At 37.7% G+C, this 20726-nt stretch overlaps 2 protein-coding genes across 3 annotated transcripts in view; both read right to left on the bottom strand.

The window, feature by feature from the left end:
• The window catches only part of mrc2 (mannose receptor, C type 2), a 63927-nt gene extending 58644 nt beyond the window's left edge, over positions 1-5283 (bottom strand). Inside the window, exon 1 of the mRNA XM_055152888.1 lies at positions 4792-5283. Coding sequence (XP_055008863.1) covers positions 4792-4921 — 130 coding nt within the window. The 5' untranslated portion in view covers positions 4922-5283. The remainder of the gene's footprint in view (positions 1-4791) is intronic.
• Positions 5284-7407: 2124 nt separating this feature from the next.
• Positions 7408-20726, bottom strand: part of tlk2 (tousled-like kinase 2) — a 28245-nt gene continuing 14926 nt past the window's right edge. For both annotated transcript variants that reach the window (XM_020926261.2, XM_055152644.1), the window contains 11 exons: positions 19635-19787; positions 18417-18483; positions 17019-17116; positions 16848-16929; positions 14651-14742; positions 14391-14480; positions 12163-12332; positions 10361-10499; positions 9752-9863; positions 9099-9206; positions 7408-8520 (listed from right to left, as the gene is read on the bottom strand). In XM_020926261.2, coding sequence (XP_020781920.1) covers positions 8347-8520; positions 9099-9206; positions 9752-9863; positions 10361-10499; positions 12163-12332; positions 14391-14480; positions 14651-14742; positions 16848-16929; positions 17019-17116; positions 18417-18483; positions 19635-19787 — 1285 coding nt within the window. In that variant the 3' untranslated portion in view covers positions 7408-8346. The remainder of the gene's footprint in view (positions 8521-9098; positions 9207-9751; positions 9864-10360; positions 10500-12162; positions 12333-14390; positions 14481-14650; positions 14743-16847; positions 16930-17018; positions 17117-18416; positions 18484-19634; positions 19788-20726) is intronic.

Below are 20726 nucleotides of genomic sequence, written 5' to 3'. Positions count from 1 at the left end.
CGAAACCATAGATAAGGCAGTTCTGAATAATAATTAAAAGGTCTTATATTATGCAGAATGGATTATTGTGAACTTTAAATCATAGGGGTGTAACGATATCCAAGTCTCATGATACGATATCGTCACGGTATGAACCTCATGGTACGATATTTATTGCGATATCGTGGGAAAGCTCATGATATGGTGGGGAGGCTCACGATTAGGGACGAAACAATATCCAAATCTCTCTGTACGATATTTTCATGATATACATCTCACAGTACGATATTTATTGCAATATTTTGTGGAGGGCAACAAAACTGTGAATATGCTACTTTTTCCTTCTTAAAATGCCTTGACAAGACATAATTCAAAGAACTAAGACTTAAAAGTGCTGAGAACTGTTATTTCTTCTTGTAGTCTGCACTGAAATGGAGCAAAGGATCATGGTCTATGTAGTTCCCTTCCCTATTTTTTTTTTAGCTATTAAGAGACTTTAAGAGAGTAATTCAATATATTGTGATGGTCCAAGATATTATTGTGAGAACTTTGATGATACAATATCACGATATTTTGGTTAATGTTACATCCCTATTAAATCATGTTATAAAGTTGTTCCCTCCTTAAAAACAGACCTAGAGTTGTGTTTTGTTTCCTTCACACATGTTTGAGAGACCCTGTATTATTAATTTGTCTTCATCGCTAAAGCTCAAAATGCGTTTCCAATGTCCAAATGTGGTAGTTTTCATGTTAACAGATACCTTTTACCTTTAGTTCAACAAAGATTGCCAATTCCAGGGTTGAGTTATCCAAATGATTCTAGTGAAGTTGGATAAACTTTAAAAACACAGTGGAGAACTTCCTGCATTATCATGTGACATCACAAGGTGGAACAAAGTGTTTTCAGTTTGAGAGAGGAACACTAAAGCCTAAATATGCAAAACAGAGATTTATTTTTACAAAACAGAACTTTAGGTGTGTTTGTGATGAGGAAACAACATTATTACATAGCTCAGAAAATAGTGAACTATAAGCCCTTGAACTTATAGACCAAAACATGAAAAAAATGGTCTCTAAATGCAAAAATCTCAAATGACAGAGGGCCGTGTGGACCAGAATACACAGTCTGAGAACTTGTCTTAAACCAGTAAATTCATTAATGATTCATATGATGTAACGGAGTAATTATGCATTAGACAACTTAACAAATGCAAGGTAATAAATAAACCGCAATACATTTGTAAGTGCTGATAATTACTGATAAAAGGAATCAGGCCTGTCGTGATAATTACTGCATAGACTTATTGTTCAGTATATGAAAATAGTGGGGACTTTTTTGATGCATTACTGGGGAATTCTAGGTTATTTTAAGTTCAATGACTGATTACAGATGCAAATTAAATATTAAAGTGTTTCATTCTGCTCTTTATTTACTGCAGCTCGTTATTTTTTTCTACAATATTGCACATTTTAGAATAGTAAAATAAATAAAATAAAAAAAAATAGAATTTACTTCAGTAATGTATCATACTGCAAAATTTGTTATCGTGACAGGTCCGTAAAAGTGATCACTATAGCATTCTAGTTACTTCCACGTGATGAATTTCTTACATTTAACATTAGAGTAAGTGATTTTTTGGTTCAGATTCTCAGTTCTGCTTTCGTCATTGTTTAGAAAATGATATTCTGAAAGATTTTATTTATTCAGGAACATTTCTCACAGTCATTTTAAGTTTGAAAGGTTTGAAAGCCAGATGCAAATTCACAGTGACTGGAACAGACCATTTTGGAAGTGACTCTGCCCATGGACACAACAATAATCCGGCGTAAACCCCACTTCACATTCCCCGGTCTCAAAAGCTGAACCTGGTTTGAGGACAGCAGTTGTAGCAGCAACACTGAAGCTGTAGGTTTGAAATATGAACCTTTAGAAAAAACATTTGGAGTAAATAATGTGGCTAGACTCACCACATTTGCATACAAAGATTATTTAACTTTGTGAGCATTTGTTCCTATCGACACTGAGCTAATGATTTAATGATTCTCTCATGTGAAAGTGGTCTGTATTGTAAACACATCGAACTGCGGGATAATCAGTCATAAGGTATTAATATGAAATGATTTACGTGTTTTGAAGGGAGCGTTCACACTTGCACTAACACCACAGGAAAACTAGTACTAAACTGGACATGAACCAGGACTAGACCAGAACTAAACTAGGATTAGAACAAGACCAAGCCAAGTCAACATCAAAATTGCACAAAATTAGGACTGAACCTGGAACTAAACTTGGGTAAATTAGGACTAAACCTGGACTAAAACAGGAACAAGCTAAGTCAACATCAAAATGGCACAAAATTGGGACTTAACCTGGAACTAAACCAGGACTAGCTCAGAACTAAACTTGGACTAGACCGGGACAAAACCAGGATTAGAACAAGACAAAGCCAAGTCTACCACAAAATGGCACTAAACTGGGACTAAACCTGGAACTAAACCTGCACTAAACCAGAACTATATCAGGACTAGACCAGGATTAAACCAGGACTAGAACAAGACCAAGCCATGTCTACATCAAAATGACACTAAACAGTGACTAAACCTTAGATTAAACTCCAAAACCTGGACTAGACCAGAACTAAACCAGGACCAAACCAAGTCCACGTCAAAAACGGCACAAAACCGTGACTAAACCTGGAACTAAACCTGCACTAAATGATAACTAAATCTGGACTAGACCAAGACTAAACCAGGACTAAACTTGGACTAGATCAGGACTAAACCAGGACTACAACAAGACCAAGCCAAGTCTACATCAAAATGGCACTAAACTGGGACTAAAATCGGGACTAAACCTGGAACTAAATCGGGACTAGACCAGAACTAAACCAAAACCAAAGCAAGTCTATGTCAAAATGGCGCAAAACTAGGACTAAACCTGGAACTAACCCTGCACTAGATGAGAACTAAATCTGGACTAGACCAGGACTAAACCAGCAGTAAGCCTGGACAAGACTAGGACTAAATCAGGACTAAACTTGGACTAGACCAGGACTAAACCAGAAACAAAATAAACTAGAACAAGACCAAGCCAAGTCTACATCAGAATGGCACTAAACGGGATCTAAAACTGGGACTGGACCTGGAACTAAACCTGGACTAGACCAGAACTAAACCAGAACCAAACCAAGTCTACATCAAAATGGTGCAAAACTGGGACTAAACCTGGACTACACTAGAACTAAACCAGGACTAGAACAGGGCCAAACTAAGTTAACATCAAAATGCCACAAAACTGTGATTGAACCTGAGACTAAACCTGCACTAGATTAGAACTAAATCTGGATTAGACTAGGACTGAAGCAGCACTAAACCTGGACACGATCAGGACTAAACCAGGACTAGAACGGGACCAAACCAAAAGTCTACACTAAACACTAAAACTGGAACTAAATCTGGAATAAAGCTGAAACTAAACCTGCACTAAATCAAAACTAAACCAAGCCTAGACCAGAACTAAACCAGGACCAAACCAAGTCAACATCAAAAATGGGACAAAACCTGGACTAAACCTGGAACTAAACTTGAACTAAACTAGAACTAAACCAGGACTAGAACAGGACCAAACTAAGTCTACATCAAAGCGGCACAAAACTGGGACTGAACCTGAAACTAAACCTGCACTAGATGAGAACTAAATCTGGACTAGACCAGGACTAAACCAGGTCGACATCAAAATTATACTGGGCTTAAACCAGGACCAAAGAGGTACTTTCTAATAGTCAGTGTTGGAAAGTGACTATATATTTATCGAAAATACATATTTAGTAACTGTATTCTGGTACAGTTACTCTTTTATTTGGTAGTATTCAAAACAATTTTGACTTTAAACTGGATGATATTAGTGACAAAAATAGAAAACACAGCTCTTGTGATAAATGCATGTGTGAATTTTCCATCCAATTAGACATATATATATAAAAAAATGAAGCTTTTAATTTTATGCTATAATTTTTTCTCACAATAAGTGCAATTCGGTGTAAAAGTATTCCAAAAACAGTACTCTGATTGGCCCATGTAACAAAATACGTTGCAAAATACTGTTTAATGCAGGTACTGAGTATTACTAAATACATTTTCAAAGTATTCTTCCCAAAACTGCCAATGGAAAATGTAAGTAGACCAACTGGTTGAGTGGAGTAAATGTGTTGAGCAGATCACAGCTTTATCTCATTTCAATAGCCCATCTCATGCAGTACAGTGAGATTGGACGAGGGGCCTGCACCCTGGCATCACAGAGCTGTCCGGGACCTCACTGGACCTGTTAATTACACCAGCGACCGGATGTAAAGGTCACATCTGCCCGTAGGGTGCCCACTGGAGCGTCACTGGCCACCACGTCACGTTTACAATCCCCTGTCTCCGGCGTGCAAACAAAATAGAACAAAGGACAGCAAAATTACGCACTCAAACGTGGATTTTGCGTAACTTTCCAAACTTAAAATAACGCTGTACTGTAAAAAGTCAATAGAGCAGCCTCAAGAATCACCCCCTCCTCCCCTCCTCCTCCTCCTCCTTCTCCGCTCCTTCTCTCCGTGCACATCTGGTTCCACTCATTGGACTATTGGTTCGTGGCATACCAAAGCACCAAATCCAGGTTACGCGCAAGATCTATCCAAAATAACGGCTCTGTTTTGCACTTTCCGCGCAAAAACTGCGTAATCTAAGCACGCACACGCCACGCTCAGTGTCTGCACGATGGTCTGACACACTTTCGTGAATGGAAAACAGAAAAGTTTGAAATGCTCTCACCAGTTTCGCTCCTCTTCAGTTCCAGACTAAAGACGAATAAATATAAAGTGCATTGGTAAAGTCTTCGCAGCCCGTACGTGCATGCTCTCCTCGGTTGCGTGCTTTGTTGTCGCTCGTTGCTACTTTTCATGCTCCAAAAGTCTCGTGCCGCTCGTGGAAAAAAACGAATCAAAATCGAAAAAAAAAAAGAGAGTGAAAAGTGCAGCCGGATGAAGAGCAGCGGCGGCGGCGGCGGCGGAGGAGCGAGAGGCGAGAGCGGGGACGGAGGAGGTGATCTGACCGCTAGAGCTCCGTCTGCCTCTCACCAAACATCACACGCCAATGAATGGAGCAGCGTCAACAGAGCGCGCGAGCCAGTGTGGGCCAGCGTGGGTCCCAACGTGCGGTCCGGGGGCCTCCAGGGGGACCGCGAGAGACACTCAAGAAAGTTATGGGAAAGAAGAGTAAAAAAAAAAAAAAATAGAGCTTGTATAAATAAATAAATAAAAACAAAAACAAAAAAAAACGACAGGACCCTTCGTTTTTGCCCATGTCAGGTTTTGGCCCCAACCTGACCCCAAAATGACAAAAGATGCTCTAATATGGACATCTGCGGTGGTCTCAGGTTGTTTGGAGACGTTTCCAGACAGTTTTGAGCATTTTCAAAATTTGGTCAAATTTAAGCCAAAACGACAGGGTCGGTCCTGACAAAGCATCTCATATATAACTGTTACAACTGATAATTTTACACATTAATTGATGCAGATTTTGAGACATTCAGGAATGAGATACGATAAGCAAGTTAAAACACGAAAACAACTGGCCCTACTTTTTTTTTCTTTTCGAGCTTCCTTGGGACTTGTGAATTTCCAGATTTTTTAAGCATTAAATATCAGAGGTGGGGACTTGAGTCGTTATTTTAGGACTTGAGACTTGACATGATAAAATGGACTAAGACTTGGGACTTGACTTGGACTTGAAGCTCGTTGTCTTGGGACTTGATTTGGACTTGAGGCCTGTGAATTGAGAAGACTTGAGAAGCACTTTTAAATCTGAATTCGTTCTGTTCTGACCGTAATGATTCACTGTAAGATCTTGTCAAGACATTTAAAAAGGAAAAAATAACATTTCTACAACTACATACTCTCTCTATAAATATTCATATATAAATATACTATATTTTTTAAGTACAGTTTATCTTAAAAGTCTGAAATCTAAGCTATATTTGGTTTAAAGACTTGAAATGACTTGAAACTCAAAGCAGACGACTTGGACTTGACTTGTACTTATGGGCCAGTGACTCGTGACTCGACTTGGACTTGTCTGTATTTGACTTGGGACTTGAGGTCAAAGACTTGAGACTTACTTGAGACTTGCAAAACAACAACTTGGTCCCACCTCTGTTAAATATTGAACAGCAATTTCTAACCAACAGGCTGGTTATTGTACCAAAACTCTGTAATTTATATGATAAAACTGAGTAATTGGATTAGACTTTTGAGCAGGCCTAACTGTACAGTAAATTGGAACTATAGTGGAGCAAAGTTTCCCAATAATAGAGAAGACTATGGTGGCCCCCTAGAGTCAAATTTTTGCCCTAACAGTCTAAAAATAATATGAACAAAAATGTACACAAACAATTGCACTTTATGCCTGTAGTATTGTCTTAAACATATCGAAGTAAATATATTTTATCTGTATTTGTTTTCCTTTTAATCAGAAAAGAGATTCAAGCATGGATCGCGGCCATAGTCTCAATATAAACAGTGGTGTTAATTGAAAAGCAAACTGGATTACATCATGTAATGCTTGGTTTAGATTACACAATGAAGTCAGTTTGTGAAGAGGTGCCAGGAGATCCCCCACTGTCCACATTTATTACTCAATTATCCATCCACGATTCATTTCCTTCTTACAGTAAATGCAGCACTATTATTTAGTTATAACATTAAGGCCATGTACAATTTAAAGCAACTTGGAGAAACACTGAAACAGGTTTGATCCTTCTAGGAAATTTACTGAGAAAAAAACAATTTAAGGCATAATTTTTGATACTTAAATGTAGAATACTGTCAATTTGTTAAATAAATAGTTCTAAACAGACACATATGGCAGTTAAATATTAATTTTATGAGTTCTTATTTGTAAATCTGCTAAATACTCTAGGAAAACCCTTCAGATGGACTTTTAATTTTGTAATAATTTACCATTTAGATCATTTTCAGAACATTGAAAAATTACTAACTATTGACTGAACACAGTAACTACTGATTTTAAATATATTTATATCTGGAGTTACTTATCGCCATGTACCATTTAAAGCAATTTGGACAAACACTGAAACTTGTTTTATTCTTCTGGGAAATTTACCGAGAAAATAACAAAACAACTTTCAGCAAAATTTTGATAAAAAAAAAAAAAAAAAAAGAAAGTTCCAAATATAAACATGGCAGTTACATATTGATATTCTTATTTAATCAAAATATCTGCTAAATAATCTATGAAAAAGCGTCAGATGAACATAAACTTTTAAATGTATTACAAAAAAATAATAGTCATTATTCTTTCAATTCAGATCATTATTTTCAGAGCTTTTAAAACAGTATAATGCATAACCAAAGAAAACAAAGACGAGAGCACGTTTTAACCAATAGTATTTAATGGTTTATGCAACTCGGCTAAGGCCCAGTCTCCCCCCGACAGTACTATAAGGTGAAGCAGTTCCTTGCATTTCATTGGCCAAAAATAAATTCAAACATACCTAAATAAATATGTGTTATGGTGAAGAGGGAGGTCAACCAAAACGAGAACTGTTCTAAGAAAAGGCAACTTGAAAAACAACAGTTTGTCCATAAAACTGCTCAAATTGAAAACCTTTTTAAAAAATGTAAAATGGGGTCTCTATCCTCAATATCTTTCACTCCATATCAAGTAACACATCTCTAAAACCATTCATTATAAAAACATTGGTGGAACAGCGCCACCAGCTGGAAGTTTTAAGCTTTGGTCACAGGAAAAGGAACAAGGAGGAAATGGAGGGAAGGGCTCATCTCTCCTCGTAACAAAATATATGGAATTTAAGGGACATGTGGGCATCCAGAAGAGGACTTAGCGGTATATAGATTTTGGGGTTTAAAACAGGCCCAAACTTGTATTTTTGTTTAACGGACAAACGGACAATATCAGTTTGAGCTCAGGGACGTCAGGCTGGGTCCGGACCAGCTCATGCATGGGAGTGATGCATTATGGGAGATGTAGGCCTTCAGCAGACTGTGTCCCTTATGGCCAAGCTGAAGCAGATCCATACTTCTAATAAATTTCTCTTTTTTTATTTGAAGCAGAAAAGTAAAGAAGTCCCCAAACACCACACCGCCAAACTCTTTGCCCCATGCGCTCCAGGGCTTTGACCCCCAGAACCGCGCCCCCCTCTGGAGAAAGCAGGCCGGGGTGGGAGGGCCGGAGGGCACCACCACCCCACTGCCCTGTCTGAACTCTCCGTGGGCTCTTCACGATGGCTCTGGGATGATGTGGAGACCCATCCCTCTGTAAACCTCCCTCAGTTTGTGTGGGGTGAGCTCAGTTGGAGGCGCTGCTGTTGGAGGAGCTGGAGGTGGAGGCGACGGCGGTCCCTGAAGACCCCGAGAAGTTCACTGACTTTCGGATGTGGGGCATCAGGAATGGGTCACTGGCCAACTGGTGCACATCTATACGGTCCTCCTTACGGTACACTAGACAGCGCCTTATAAAGGCCTGGGGGAAACAGCAGAACAACAGCATAGAATCAAGATTCTTTTTTCTTTTTAAAGGTAAAAATGTAAAGTAAAGTCAGTTGCAAATAGAAGACACATGTTTCCTTGACACTATTATAAAAGAGTTCAAAATGGAGGTTTTGAGATTTTCTCTGATAATATTTTGTGCATTCCTGTACCATCTTGTCAGTGCCTGATCTTATCTGATATCAGAAGCTGAGCACAGTTGGGCCTGGTTAGTCCTTGGATGAGAGACCACGGGGAACACCAGGCGCTGCAGTGGCTCAAGTGGAAACTGTTGTTGTGTCCTTAGGCAAGACACTCCACCCACACTGACTAGTATGAATGTGCTGAGTGAGTGTTGGTGATGGTCAGAGGGGTCAGCTGTGGCTACAACAGTAAATTACCACCACAGACTTTGAGCATTATTATTTGTATTCTTAAAATATTTTGAAGTTGATTCCATTTTGCAAACAATAACAAATCTTGTAATAAATTGGAAGTCACACCTCATTAGCAATATAATATTAGGTCTTGGGTAAACCTTTGTCCCTGTGATATTGTAAAGGCTCCTTTTACCTTAGCTTCTGGTGTGACTACAGGTTTAGGAGGGAACTGCACATCTGTGGCCTTCAGGATGGTGTTCTCCTGGAGGATGTCCTGCTGTGACTGGTTATGTCCAAACGGCTGTGGAAGAAAAAAAAAAAGTTTTTAGAAGATCTCATGATGAGCTGAAGTTAATAGAGTTCAAAGGTGCATTAACACTTGCACACAGACCAGAGGAAAACTGGGACTAAAACTGGAATTTAACCTGGACTAGACCAGAACTAAACCTGGATGAGAATAGGGCCAAACAGGATCTATAAACTATAAAATCACACTTTGTTGCTCACTGTATTGTAAGAAAACCAATCTAACTATACAGTCCAGGCTGCTTAAAGGTGAAATATAGGAAACAAGCAACATTTATACTGTGCAAGTTATAGGAGAGAAAATTATTAATATCTAAATATATATTTGTGCCCCCCAAGTCTGAACAAAAGCTGTGGGAAACAATGAAAATTCAGGCAAAGTTCCTTATTGCACATGTCTTTCTTGGTATGATATAGAAAATCTGTTCAGGAATTAAACATAGGACCTGCAAGCTATGATGGAAGAACTAATAAATGCAGCAGTCTAACTATTACTCTGTGTAGATGTTAGTTTTAGTAAAATGCTGCTTGTGCTCTCACCTTTCTGCCGTACAGACACTGGTAGAAGATGACTCCCACAGACCACACGTCCACTTTATTCGAGATTTTTGGAGGCTCTTTACCGACCACAAAACACTCAGGAGGCAGGTACCTTCAGACAGATGGAAAGATTTAGATTAGTTTACACATTATAGCAGTTTGGTCCAATGTAGAGGTACTTGGACAGTTATAGACAGAATTTTTGATGGTATATAGTACTTCACAATCAGTTGAACGTTAGGGTTAGATTTAACAACAGGCATTTTGGTTTAAGACAGGTTTAGGAACCACGTCTACATTGTTGCCAGGTTTGATTTGATTTGATTTGACTGAACGCCTTTCCCTCTAACTTCAGATCACAATGCTGCCCTGTGATTGGTCTGATTGTTCCCCTTTTGAGCCACCTGCATACATGAAGTTTGGAAAAGGAGACGAGAACAAACCCAAGGAAAAATCCACCTCAGCGCTAAGGATTTTGGGAATTTCTTGTGAATGTTCCCTTGCCTTTTGTCTTTTGGAAGTGTCAGACATAATAAAAATCTGAACATGGCGCCTTTGAATTAAACACGACAGCTCTTTTCTGACAGCCGGAGGTTAAAAGACCAGTACCAGTAAGTCCCTGCTCCCTGCGACGTCAGCTCCATCCCGTCCACAGAGTTGTAGCTGTCGTCATCCATGATTTTGGACAAACCGAAGTCTGTGATCTTGATCTCCCCGCAGGCCGTGCCGTTCACCAGGAGGATATTACCTAAAACCAGAGTGAAGAGAAGATTTAGAGGAACAAAAACACGTCAGCGCGTTTTCAAGTTTGGATTTCAGCTCAAAGGAATTTAATGGCTGTGATGACCCACATACAAAGCAGTAATTCAGTAGTTAGACTGGGTGTGTATATGGTTCACATAAAGCTTTCATTTCACTTTAAAAGCACTTGGGTTTATGTGTGGACTTGGTCACAAGGTATTGTTTTCCCATCAAGTTTAAAGGGCCTGTAATACACTATTTTCTGATCTGTTATGTTATTTCCTCATCACAAATATACCTGTAGTTGTGATTTGTTTTATTAATATTTCACACTCAAACTCTGCATATTGAGGCTGAGTTCTTCTCTCAAATGTAAACACTCTGTTCCACCTTGTGATGTCATGAGGTAATATAGGAAATCTTGCACTATGTTTTTCTTTTCACTAGAATAATTTGGATAATTTCAGCCCTAGAACTGCAAATCCACTACTTCTAAACTAAAGGTAAAATGAAGTAGTTAACTTTAAAACTATCACTACATGACATCACAAGGTGGAACAGAGCATTTTGAGCTTTGGAGATGTAGACAAGTTAAGAATAGAGGATTAATCAGATTAATCACACATGAATAAATGAAACAAAACACAACTCCAGGTAAGTCTTTGCTGAGAAACCAACATTATAAAATGACTAAAAGCTCACAGGAGTTGAGGTGTGATACAAGACTTTTCCATCATTAACTATTCATTAAACATAGTGGAAAAATCCCAGAGCAGGTTAGTGGCAACGACTTTTTGCACTGCTTCTTTTCTGTAAGCTGCTCACATTTTTGCACTAACAAGGGTTATGGGAGGGAGGCTAGAAGTCATAATGTCAGATTTTTGTTTTAAAATTCCAAACTTACTTCTAACTTTCCAAGCATCCTAATTTATTTTTGTTTCATTTAACAGAGGCAGTGTACGTTAAGAAGCACCAGAATTAGCCAGAGAGAGTATTTCTCATCTGTTGTTCCTGGACAGATGGTAAAAATGATTATTCACCGCAAAGAGTTTCTAAGCATTTTTCACTACTTTCAGAAACTAGAGAGAAGTCGGGGCATCACTGGCATGCTAACAGCACTACAGTCTCACTTCTTGGTTTGTGGATTATAACTAGATATGGACAACAACAACAACAAAAAAACAGCCCCAACAGCCACTTGTGCAATAAATGCATTTGGGCAAAACCAATTTTTACTTCATCATAAATTGAGTATTGCACATTTAAAGGTCCTAGTGACTCTTGTGAGCTTTAAGCCATGTTAAAATAAACATACCTGTCTGAGTAACCCTTTATTATTAGTGTGTCTACAGCTTCAAAAGTCAGAATGCACTTTTCCAACTCATGATGTCATGTTGTGGTAGTTTTCAAGCTAACAGCTGCCTTTTACATTTAGTTCTGTTGAGATCGGCAATTCCACATCTGAAATTATCCAAATGATTCTAGGGAAGGTGTCTGGAGTTTAAAAACAGTGAAATGAATGAAACAAAACACAACTCCAGGTCTGTTTGTGATGAGGAAATAACATTATAACATGGATCAGAAAATGGCGTAATATGGGCAATTTCAGAATTGTGAAATAAGGTTAGCTCACAATCTATAATATTTTTTCTCGTAGTGTATTTGCGTACCAGGTTTGAGGTCATAGTGGATGATGGGCGGTCGGATCTCGTTGAGGTACTTGAGCGCGTTGACGATCTGCATGATGATGGAGCGGCCCTCTTTCTCTGACATCAGTTTGTGCTGCTTCAGGTAAAAGTCCAGGTCATTGCCCTCACAGTACTCCAGCACCGTGCAGAACCTGGGGCACAGCAAACAACACAAATATGTATCGCTTTATAGTTTTAAAGGAAAAGCTGCACAATTATGGAGCAAATTCTTATTGCGTTTTTCTTTCAAGTACTGCATTTTAAAATTAGGATCTGTTCGGGGTCCAGAGAAAAGACTGAAATACAAACTGATACTAATTGTAGTGGCCTTTATGATTTTATAATTGCACCAGCTCAAACAGCATTTTATGGTGTCATATATCAAATGTCCATCAACCCAACTGAAAATCCACAAATTTTATGATCCCTGTGACGCTTTGTCAGGCTGGACAGATGGCTATACTGTGATTAGTGTTGTCACAGTAGTAAAATGTCAATCTTGATTCTGAAACTAAAAAGGCTTCATGCAAATTTCCATCATAATAAAAAAAAAGGAAAAAACAGGATGTGGTCTTGTACTAATTCTGACAAATATCAAAATCATTCTTAATCTACAGTAGACAGGAAAGGTCAAATTCTGGCCTGTATGTGATTTTGTATCCATACTTGAATACTTAAATTTGTAAGAAATTAGCATCTTTTCAAGTTCTTTCAGTGTTTTTATTTGTTTCTGTTTACTGTGGCTCTATGCTCAAACACAGACACCAGCTGTTTACATTTTCCGCAACAATTACTTACACTGGTCCGTCTCCGACACGCTCTGAGCGAGTGACAGTGGATATTATCAATCACACTGAGTAGGAATGGGACAAGATCTCGCGAGACAAAACTGCCACAAGATTGTGCACACATAAGAAAAATGATCTAGTTAAATTTATTTCCCCCTGAATTTACTTCTGGCTTGGCTTGGTCTAAAAAAAGAGTTAGGAGCTGGTGAGTGATATAATTTGAGAAGCTGTAGTTCCAAAAAGCAGTAGCACAGTGGCCGCTCAAGTATTGCATAAAATAAATAAAAACAGTGAAGCCGAAATTGTGAAATGAACTGCACTACTATGCCTACAAATTATGTCCAAATCTCGTCTTGTCTCGTTCTCATGGATCTAATCTCGTGGTGTGTTTTGTCTTGTGAAAATTGTGTCTCGTCCCATCCCGAACACTGAAGTAGACTCTCAGAATTAGGGATGGATATGATTAGTTGATTAATCGATAAGTGATCATTACGAATTTCATCGATTACTTTCATTTTAATCGACAGAGGTAGGTTGCTGTGTGTAGTGTGACCAAACAGTGATCCGTACACGTGTCTCTCTGCACTCAGAAGGAGCGAGCAAACACAAACAGTCGCTCAGTCTGCAACGTGCCGAAGCACAAATGCGTATTTAACAATGACTTGTACAAGAAATTCTACACTTTCCGTTGCGTTCGGGACAAGTGTGAGTCCGTGTGCACAGTGTACAAAGCAGCACATATGTTTCGGTGTCCAGTGGGAAAAAGCTTTGCCAGGTGAGAGTAGCTAAATGTCGATGACGAGTCCCCACCTCCCACCCCCCATACGGTGTCCTGGTTTTGACAAACGCAAATATGGTCACACTAACCTGTATTCCACTGAGTCATGTCGCATCAGCGCACAAGAGCTGTTTTTTTCTTGCTTAATTTATGCAAATTAGCCATGCGGTTTTAAGTTTCGTTTCTGTGAGAGTTGTGCAAAGCTGCATTAAACAATTATAATGTCAAACGGGCTGATGTGGCTCTAGAGTGGTTACGGTTTATATGTTGTAAAGTTGAATTTATTTATGCAGATTAGAAGTGCAGATAGTAATAATAATGATGATAAATTTTAATATAAAAAACATTAATGATTAAATCGATAATTGATCGTTAATTCTCCCGACGATCAAGTAAGAAAATTTGATCGAATGCCCATCCCTACTCAGAATAAGCAGATCTAATTTGAAAGTAATATAAAGCTACTAAGCATAAATGTGTATGTGTTTGTTTGTTTTTTCTTTAGATCAGAATATAATTATTCAACTTTTACATAGTGAGTTAATTTTTACGAATCAGCTACCTTCCAATTCAAATACAAATCCTTGATCCACACAAACCAAAACACACACATTTATTCTACTGTTTTTCAAAAAGTTACTTACGAGTCTGTGTCGAGTGAAAAGTAGTCATAGAGTTTAACTATTCGAGGGTGGTCCAGCTCTTTGTGGATTCTGTATTCTCTGCATGCGTGCCTTTAGGAAAACACAACATATTTTAAAGACATTAAAAATGAGTTGTTATTATTGTTAATCTACATAACCCAGAGATGACATGATGAGTTCCATGTACAAAGCAAACATGAGTAGCGTAACTGTTTACATTAGAAAAGCCTATAGATTCGAGAGGGTAAAACAGGACTCACTTGTGATAGTTTTCCTTCTTCTCATCTCTCCAGTTCTTGTTTAACTGGTGGATTTTAACGGCAACGTACCTCTGCTCCGTCAAGTCAAAAGCCTGAAAAATATAATTATCAAGATGATTTATAGGTCCCATTACGCAAAATTGAGTCTTGTTAGCTTTAAGCTGTGTTATAATGTTATTACCCCCTCAAAAACATACCTGGAGTTGTGTTTTGTTTCATTAGTTTCTTTTGAGTAACCCTTTATTATTAGTCTGTCTACATCGTCAAAACCCTGTGATGCAGTGGTAGTTTTCAAGTTGACAGCTACTCTTCACCTTTTGTACTGGAGTGCTTCCTGAATTATGACATGACAAGGTGGAAGAGTGTAGTTTCTGTTTGAGAGAAAAACTGAGCCTAGATATTCAGGGATTGTATGTTAAACAAATCAAAACTCAAGGTATGTTTTTTAGAGGAAACAACATTTTAACATAGATCAGAAAATAGCGTATTATGGGCCCGTTAATACCAACATTATGCCTAACGTCTTGCTGCAGTGTGGCTTTACATGTTACATTAAGCAGCCCTAATCTTTCACTGTTATTACAATAACAATGGCACATTCTTGGCACCAACTAAATTCTCCACCAACTTAAATCATTTACTGCAAAAAGCTCATGATGTCATCCCAGTGCAATGTAATTCAGCTCATATTGTGTGAACTACGCACAGCTGAGGCACTCTGATAACATACCATATAAGTATACTTACATCTCCTACAATACTGGGTCTGCTACAATGGACTGTTGCATCCATTCTTGAAGTACCATCTTCTTTTAAGCTACATCTATAAATCTTGTTAAAACATCTGCATCTCCTACTCATATATTCCCATCTTTAAAAGTACTTTAACAGACAATCTCTTTGTCAAAGCCTGATCACGTCATATCTCAGAATCTAAGCAGGGTTGGGCCTGGTTAGTACTTGGATATTAGATCGCTGGGTTGTTGTGTCCTTGGGCAAGCACTTTACTAACATTCCCTAGTATGAAAGTGGAGCATGAGTGTTGTGTTGGTGCTCAGAGGGACTGATGGCACAAACTGGCAGCCAAATATTTGTTTTAATAGGGCTAGTTCAAAAGTCTGAGCACTTAAGTAGTGATGGGCAAATGAGACGGTGCTCGGAAGCACTGCCTCGGAGCTCGTCTCGCAGCAGCCGCTCACGTGACCAAAGTGTGGAAGTGTCAGTCCCTCCCTCTACTGCTTCACTCTGCGTGTCAATCGCTTCAGTGTATCGAAGCGTTTCATTGGCTCAGCGAATGTTCCGCTCTGCGATTGGTTCAAAGTACTTCAGAGTGTTCAGCGCACTTCTGTGGTTTGACAAGCGCTAAACTGCTACAGTATAAAAGATGCACCAATATTTCTTAAAACTGTTGGGTAGTGAGGAGTGTTGTGTGACGTTAGTGGTGATTTTAGTGACTTTTGGTGACTTTTGGCATTTGCTTCATTTTTGATGGCATCTACAAGTGGAATAAAGTAATCCATGTTTTGGGATCATTTTGATCTAATTCCACCTAACAAGGTCACCTATTTTCTTATTTACAGCAGCTTTTTATGTTGCTCTTTACATATTATTTTAAATCATCATTATTATTGTTGTTGTTGTTGTTGTTGTTAGGTACGGTGTATGCTCTGCACACAAGTATTGTCTTACACTAACAATACTTCATCGATGCTGAGACACATGTGTGCCAATGGTTAAATTTGTCCACTAGAGGTCAGTGTTTCTCCAAGGCCTCAGACACGTCGAACCATTTGAGACAATATTGTGACTGAGGCGTCAATGCTTCACGAAGGCTCCATTCCCCCATCACTACACTTAAGTAATTAATCAAGTTCAACATTTTAGGATTTTCTTATATTTCTTGTAAAACTACCATGTACCAACCACAAGTCCACTTTGCTCCATCCATATATAATGTGTATATTTAACGTAACACTGTATTTTCCTCTAAACCCAATATGAAATAAATTTACTGAAGTGGGTACAAGTTGTCAGTAAAAACCTTGTCGACTTGTAAATGGTTTATGCAAAACATTGACTCCGTAACCATCAAGCAGTTTCAGCATATTCTCTGTGTAGGTGTGAATTTGTAGACTTAACTGTGTATTTACAGCAACATAAATTGTTTAAAAATAGGGAGAATGTTGGCAGCTTGTACCTTGTAAACTTCACTGAAACCTCCTCGGCCCAGTAAGTGAAGAAGCAGATATCTATCATTTAACGTTGGGTGATCTTTGAACCTGTTCAGAATAAAAATAGAGGTTAAGATGGTTTAATATTCAAATAAATAACAGAAAATCATTAACAGCAACACTGTGCCAGATCATACTGGGAGTTATCTTCGTTGTGGATCCTTTTGAGTTCTCGAATGTGCAAATTTCGGACTCGTTCCAACCTCTCCAGCTCTGCCTGAATCTCTGCTTCCTCCTACGAGATAGAAAAACAAGAATGTGGTAAGTAATTTATATACACTGGCTTTGTCCAGGTTTGGGCCCAGTTTATAATGATTTGGTTTAGTCTTGGTCTCGTTTCAGTTCGGTTTTGGTTATATTGTGATTTATGATACTAAAATTCCAAACTTGATTTTTGGAAAAAGTGGATTTCATTACCAGTGATTCTTAATTAAAAACACATTTCTTTGCCAATAGAATGCAACTATATTAGACCCAAAATAATAGTTGATTCATTTTATACTAGTTCGATATAGATTAAGTCCATTCTAATACGCAATTTCTAATATGTGATTTAGTATTGATACGTCAAATTCCAAGTATCTTTTCAATGCTAGTTTTGGTATAGATTTTCTTGACTTAAATAGTGATTCTGTTGCTATTTACAAGACAGAAAGACATGAATGTTGTAAGTAATTTATACCATACACTGATTTATTTCTGGTTTGGGCCCAGTTTATGAGGACTTGGCTGATGCTGGTTTATTCTTGGCCTAGTTTCAGTTAGGTTTTGGTTAAATCGTGATTAATGATACTTGAAAACAAATTTCTTTGACAATAGAATGTAACGCAATCCAACACAAAATAGTAATATTTTTTTCCATGTGGTTTTATACTAGTTCAAAAAAAGATCAAGGCCATTTCTAAGATGTGGTTTTGTATTGATACTTGTTCAAAATGAGTAACTTTTCAAGACTTTTTTTTAAGATAGATTTTGTTGACTACCTTAAAGGTGCATTGTGTAACTTTTATTGTGGAAAGTCCTTCAAATGCTTTTCTCCATTTGTTTGGAATGCTTCAAAGGTACGGTATTAAACCTTTCTACCTTCATGAAGACCAAATCAGATAAAGGGCATTTTTCTAGATGTTTTGGAGCTATAAAAGCACCTGTAATTTAATAAATGTAAAGTAGGGTTGTTTAATGTCATACTGTCGAACATTCCAGGCAGAGCAATTCACCCCTAAACCAAAAAGTTACATATTGCACCTTTAATAGTGATTCAGTGCCTTTTCTGTTTAATGCAGCTCTCAAACACAGACACCTGCTGTTTACAAGACAGAAAGACAGGAATGTTGTAAGTATACATTATACCATACATGTACACAGGTTTTGTCCTGGTTTAGGCCCAGTTTCTGCTGATGACTTGATTCAGTTCTAGTCTGGTTTTGGTTTTGTCAGGTTCATAGATTAGTGTCTGTCTAGTTGCAGTTTTAGTGGTTTATGTGTTTTTAGTGTGAATAAAATGCCAAAAAACAAAAAAAAAAAAAAAATCTTACCTTTTTAAGATGGCCTAGTCTAAGCTTAAAAATTTCTTCTTGCTCGTGATACTCTGCTTGTGATAACCTAAAAAGACATGAAAGTTTTGTCAATTTCCATAAACTACATACAGTATTACAGCTGCAGTTGATTTACATGTCAGATTGTTTGACTAAAGCCTTTAAGTTGCATAAAGGTCAAATAAAAAGTAAGCATGGCCTGGTGCTAACAAAAAGCTCCCAAAAACCTATCTATTACATATCCTTGGCCGTGTATCTGACCCCAAACTGTGCTCGCAAGATTACGTGTACTTTTCTGTATACATAAATTATTGTAACTGCATGAATTCCCGTAAACAGTGGATTTTCCTGTACAAAAGGCTCATCATTCACTTCTTAATCTCTGTCTAACTCACTCCATGAATTCTTTCTATGGTTTTCCTTAAAAATACTCATATTATAGTTGACTAATACATAGCGATGTAACAATAACCAAAAGTTCATGATATTGTATAGTCAAAAGTCTCTCCATAATATCGTGGGCCATCACAATAAATCAAATCTCTCTTTTTGCTTAAATTCATTGTTATGGTGCAGCAATAGCTAAAAGGAACAAAGAGAACGACATATTGAGAGTGGGACAAGATACAATTTCCACAATATGAGACGAGACAAGAGACTGGATCTACAAGAACAAGACAAGACGAGATTTTGTGATTATTTATAATAACTGAACAAATATTTCTGCTATCATTGTGGCTATGGTTTATGGGACTACAACTTCTCAAAAATGTAAATCACCAGTACTTAACTCCATTTTTGTATCCAATCCAAAGTTAAAAATGTGAGAAAAAAAATCTCACAAGATCATTTTCAGTATGTTTGCACAATCACATGGCAATTTTGTCTTGCGAGATCTTGTGGCACGAGATCTTGTCCCGTCCCTACTACTACTTTCAGTCCAATTTACATGGTGAAATAATTTAGTAAGCACTTTTACATCTTAAATCTTTGGTTTAACAGAACCAAAGGTGTGCCAGGGTATTTTTAAGGAAAAAAGTAGTACATTCACAATTTTTTTAACCTAAATATTGAAATAAGTATTGTACCGTAAGATGCATAATGAAAAAATATATTGAGAAATTTGGATATCGTTACATCCCTACCAACTGACTAAACAACTAAAAAGCATACAGCCCTAAACCATATGTTTGCTGAATTGATCCAAATGTAACTTACGCTTCGCTCTCTGTGCCGTTGGCTTTGCTTTTCCGTTTATTTTGCTCTAAACTGGGAGGGGGGGTCTGGGCCATGGAGGGGGGTTTGCGTTTGGCCAGTAGTTTCCGCTGCCTCTCGATATCTTCTCGCTGTGAGTTGATCCGTTCTTGCTGTCTAGAAACACAAGACAAATGCACAAGGGAAATTTAGTTAACAGATGTTTAAAAGGAGCATAACAGGGTTTGATAATCATTCACTACATTAGTTAAAATACTTGGATTTCAGAATATAACAGGAATGGTTTTGATGAGACATTAAAAGAGCCCATATTACGCTATGAGCTGATCTGTTATGTTGTTTCATCATCAAAAACATATCTGAAGTTGTGTTCTTGTTTCATAGTTTTACAAGAAATATTGTGGTATCATCTTTACAATGTTTAACAACGCCTTTATAACAGCTTAGTTTAATTCAGTGATGTCTTGTGTAAAGTGATTTTAACTGTCAAGCTATAAAACCATTAAGCGGATTACATATATTAAAGGACTGTCAATGATAGAATTAAAACTGAAATCCAATTCCCTCAAAGGCCTTGCCCTTAATACTCCTTCAATTCATGAGATTCAGAGAGATACAAAATTAGCCCCATTGCCATTTATTAACAATTTAAAGCAATGTAAATCCTTTTAAACGGTGACAGTCCTTAAAATGGCACCAATAAAACAGGACATTCATGAACATTTCAGAAATCTATGAGTACTTCTGAGAAAACCAAATATGCACTACGAGTTTGGTGAATTGATACTTTGCAGTTGATGTCGTTAAATATCCCCTGGGGGTGTGATGCTAACTGTAGGGACTGTTCTGTTTGAGACTTCATTAGACTTTAATCTGTGCTTTATTTTAACACAATTTGATCATTCAGTTAGTCACCCTCATCTTTTTGTTGTAAATCAAACACCTGAACAGGGTCATGACACTTATTGATCACAGGCTCTGAAAATGTGCAGTTTAAATCCATTTTGTATTTTTTCTTGAATTTTCAGACTATCTTAAAACTTTTTTTTGGCAAATTTTTGCAAATGAGGTCATTGCATCACCATGGTAACTCTT

The sequence above is a fragment of the Boleophthalmus pectinirostris genome, unplaced genomic scaffold, assembly GCF_026225935.1.
Source record: "Boleophthalmus pectinirostris isolate CB_2022bp ecotype Guang Dong unplaced genomic scaffold, ASM2622593v1 HiC_scaffold_17, whole genome shotgun sequence".
Classification (NCBI taxonomy): Eukaryota; Metazoa; Chordata; class Actinopteri; order Gobiiformes; family Gobiidae; genus Boleophthalmus; species Boleophthalmus pectinirostris.
This window is presented reverse-complemented; position numbering and strand designations above follow the sequence as displayed.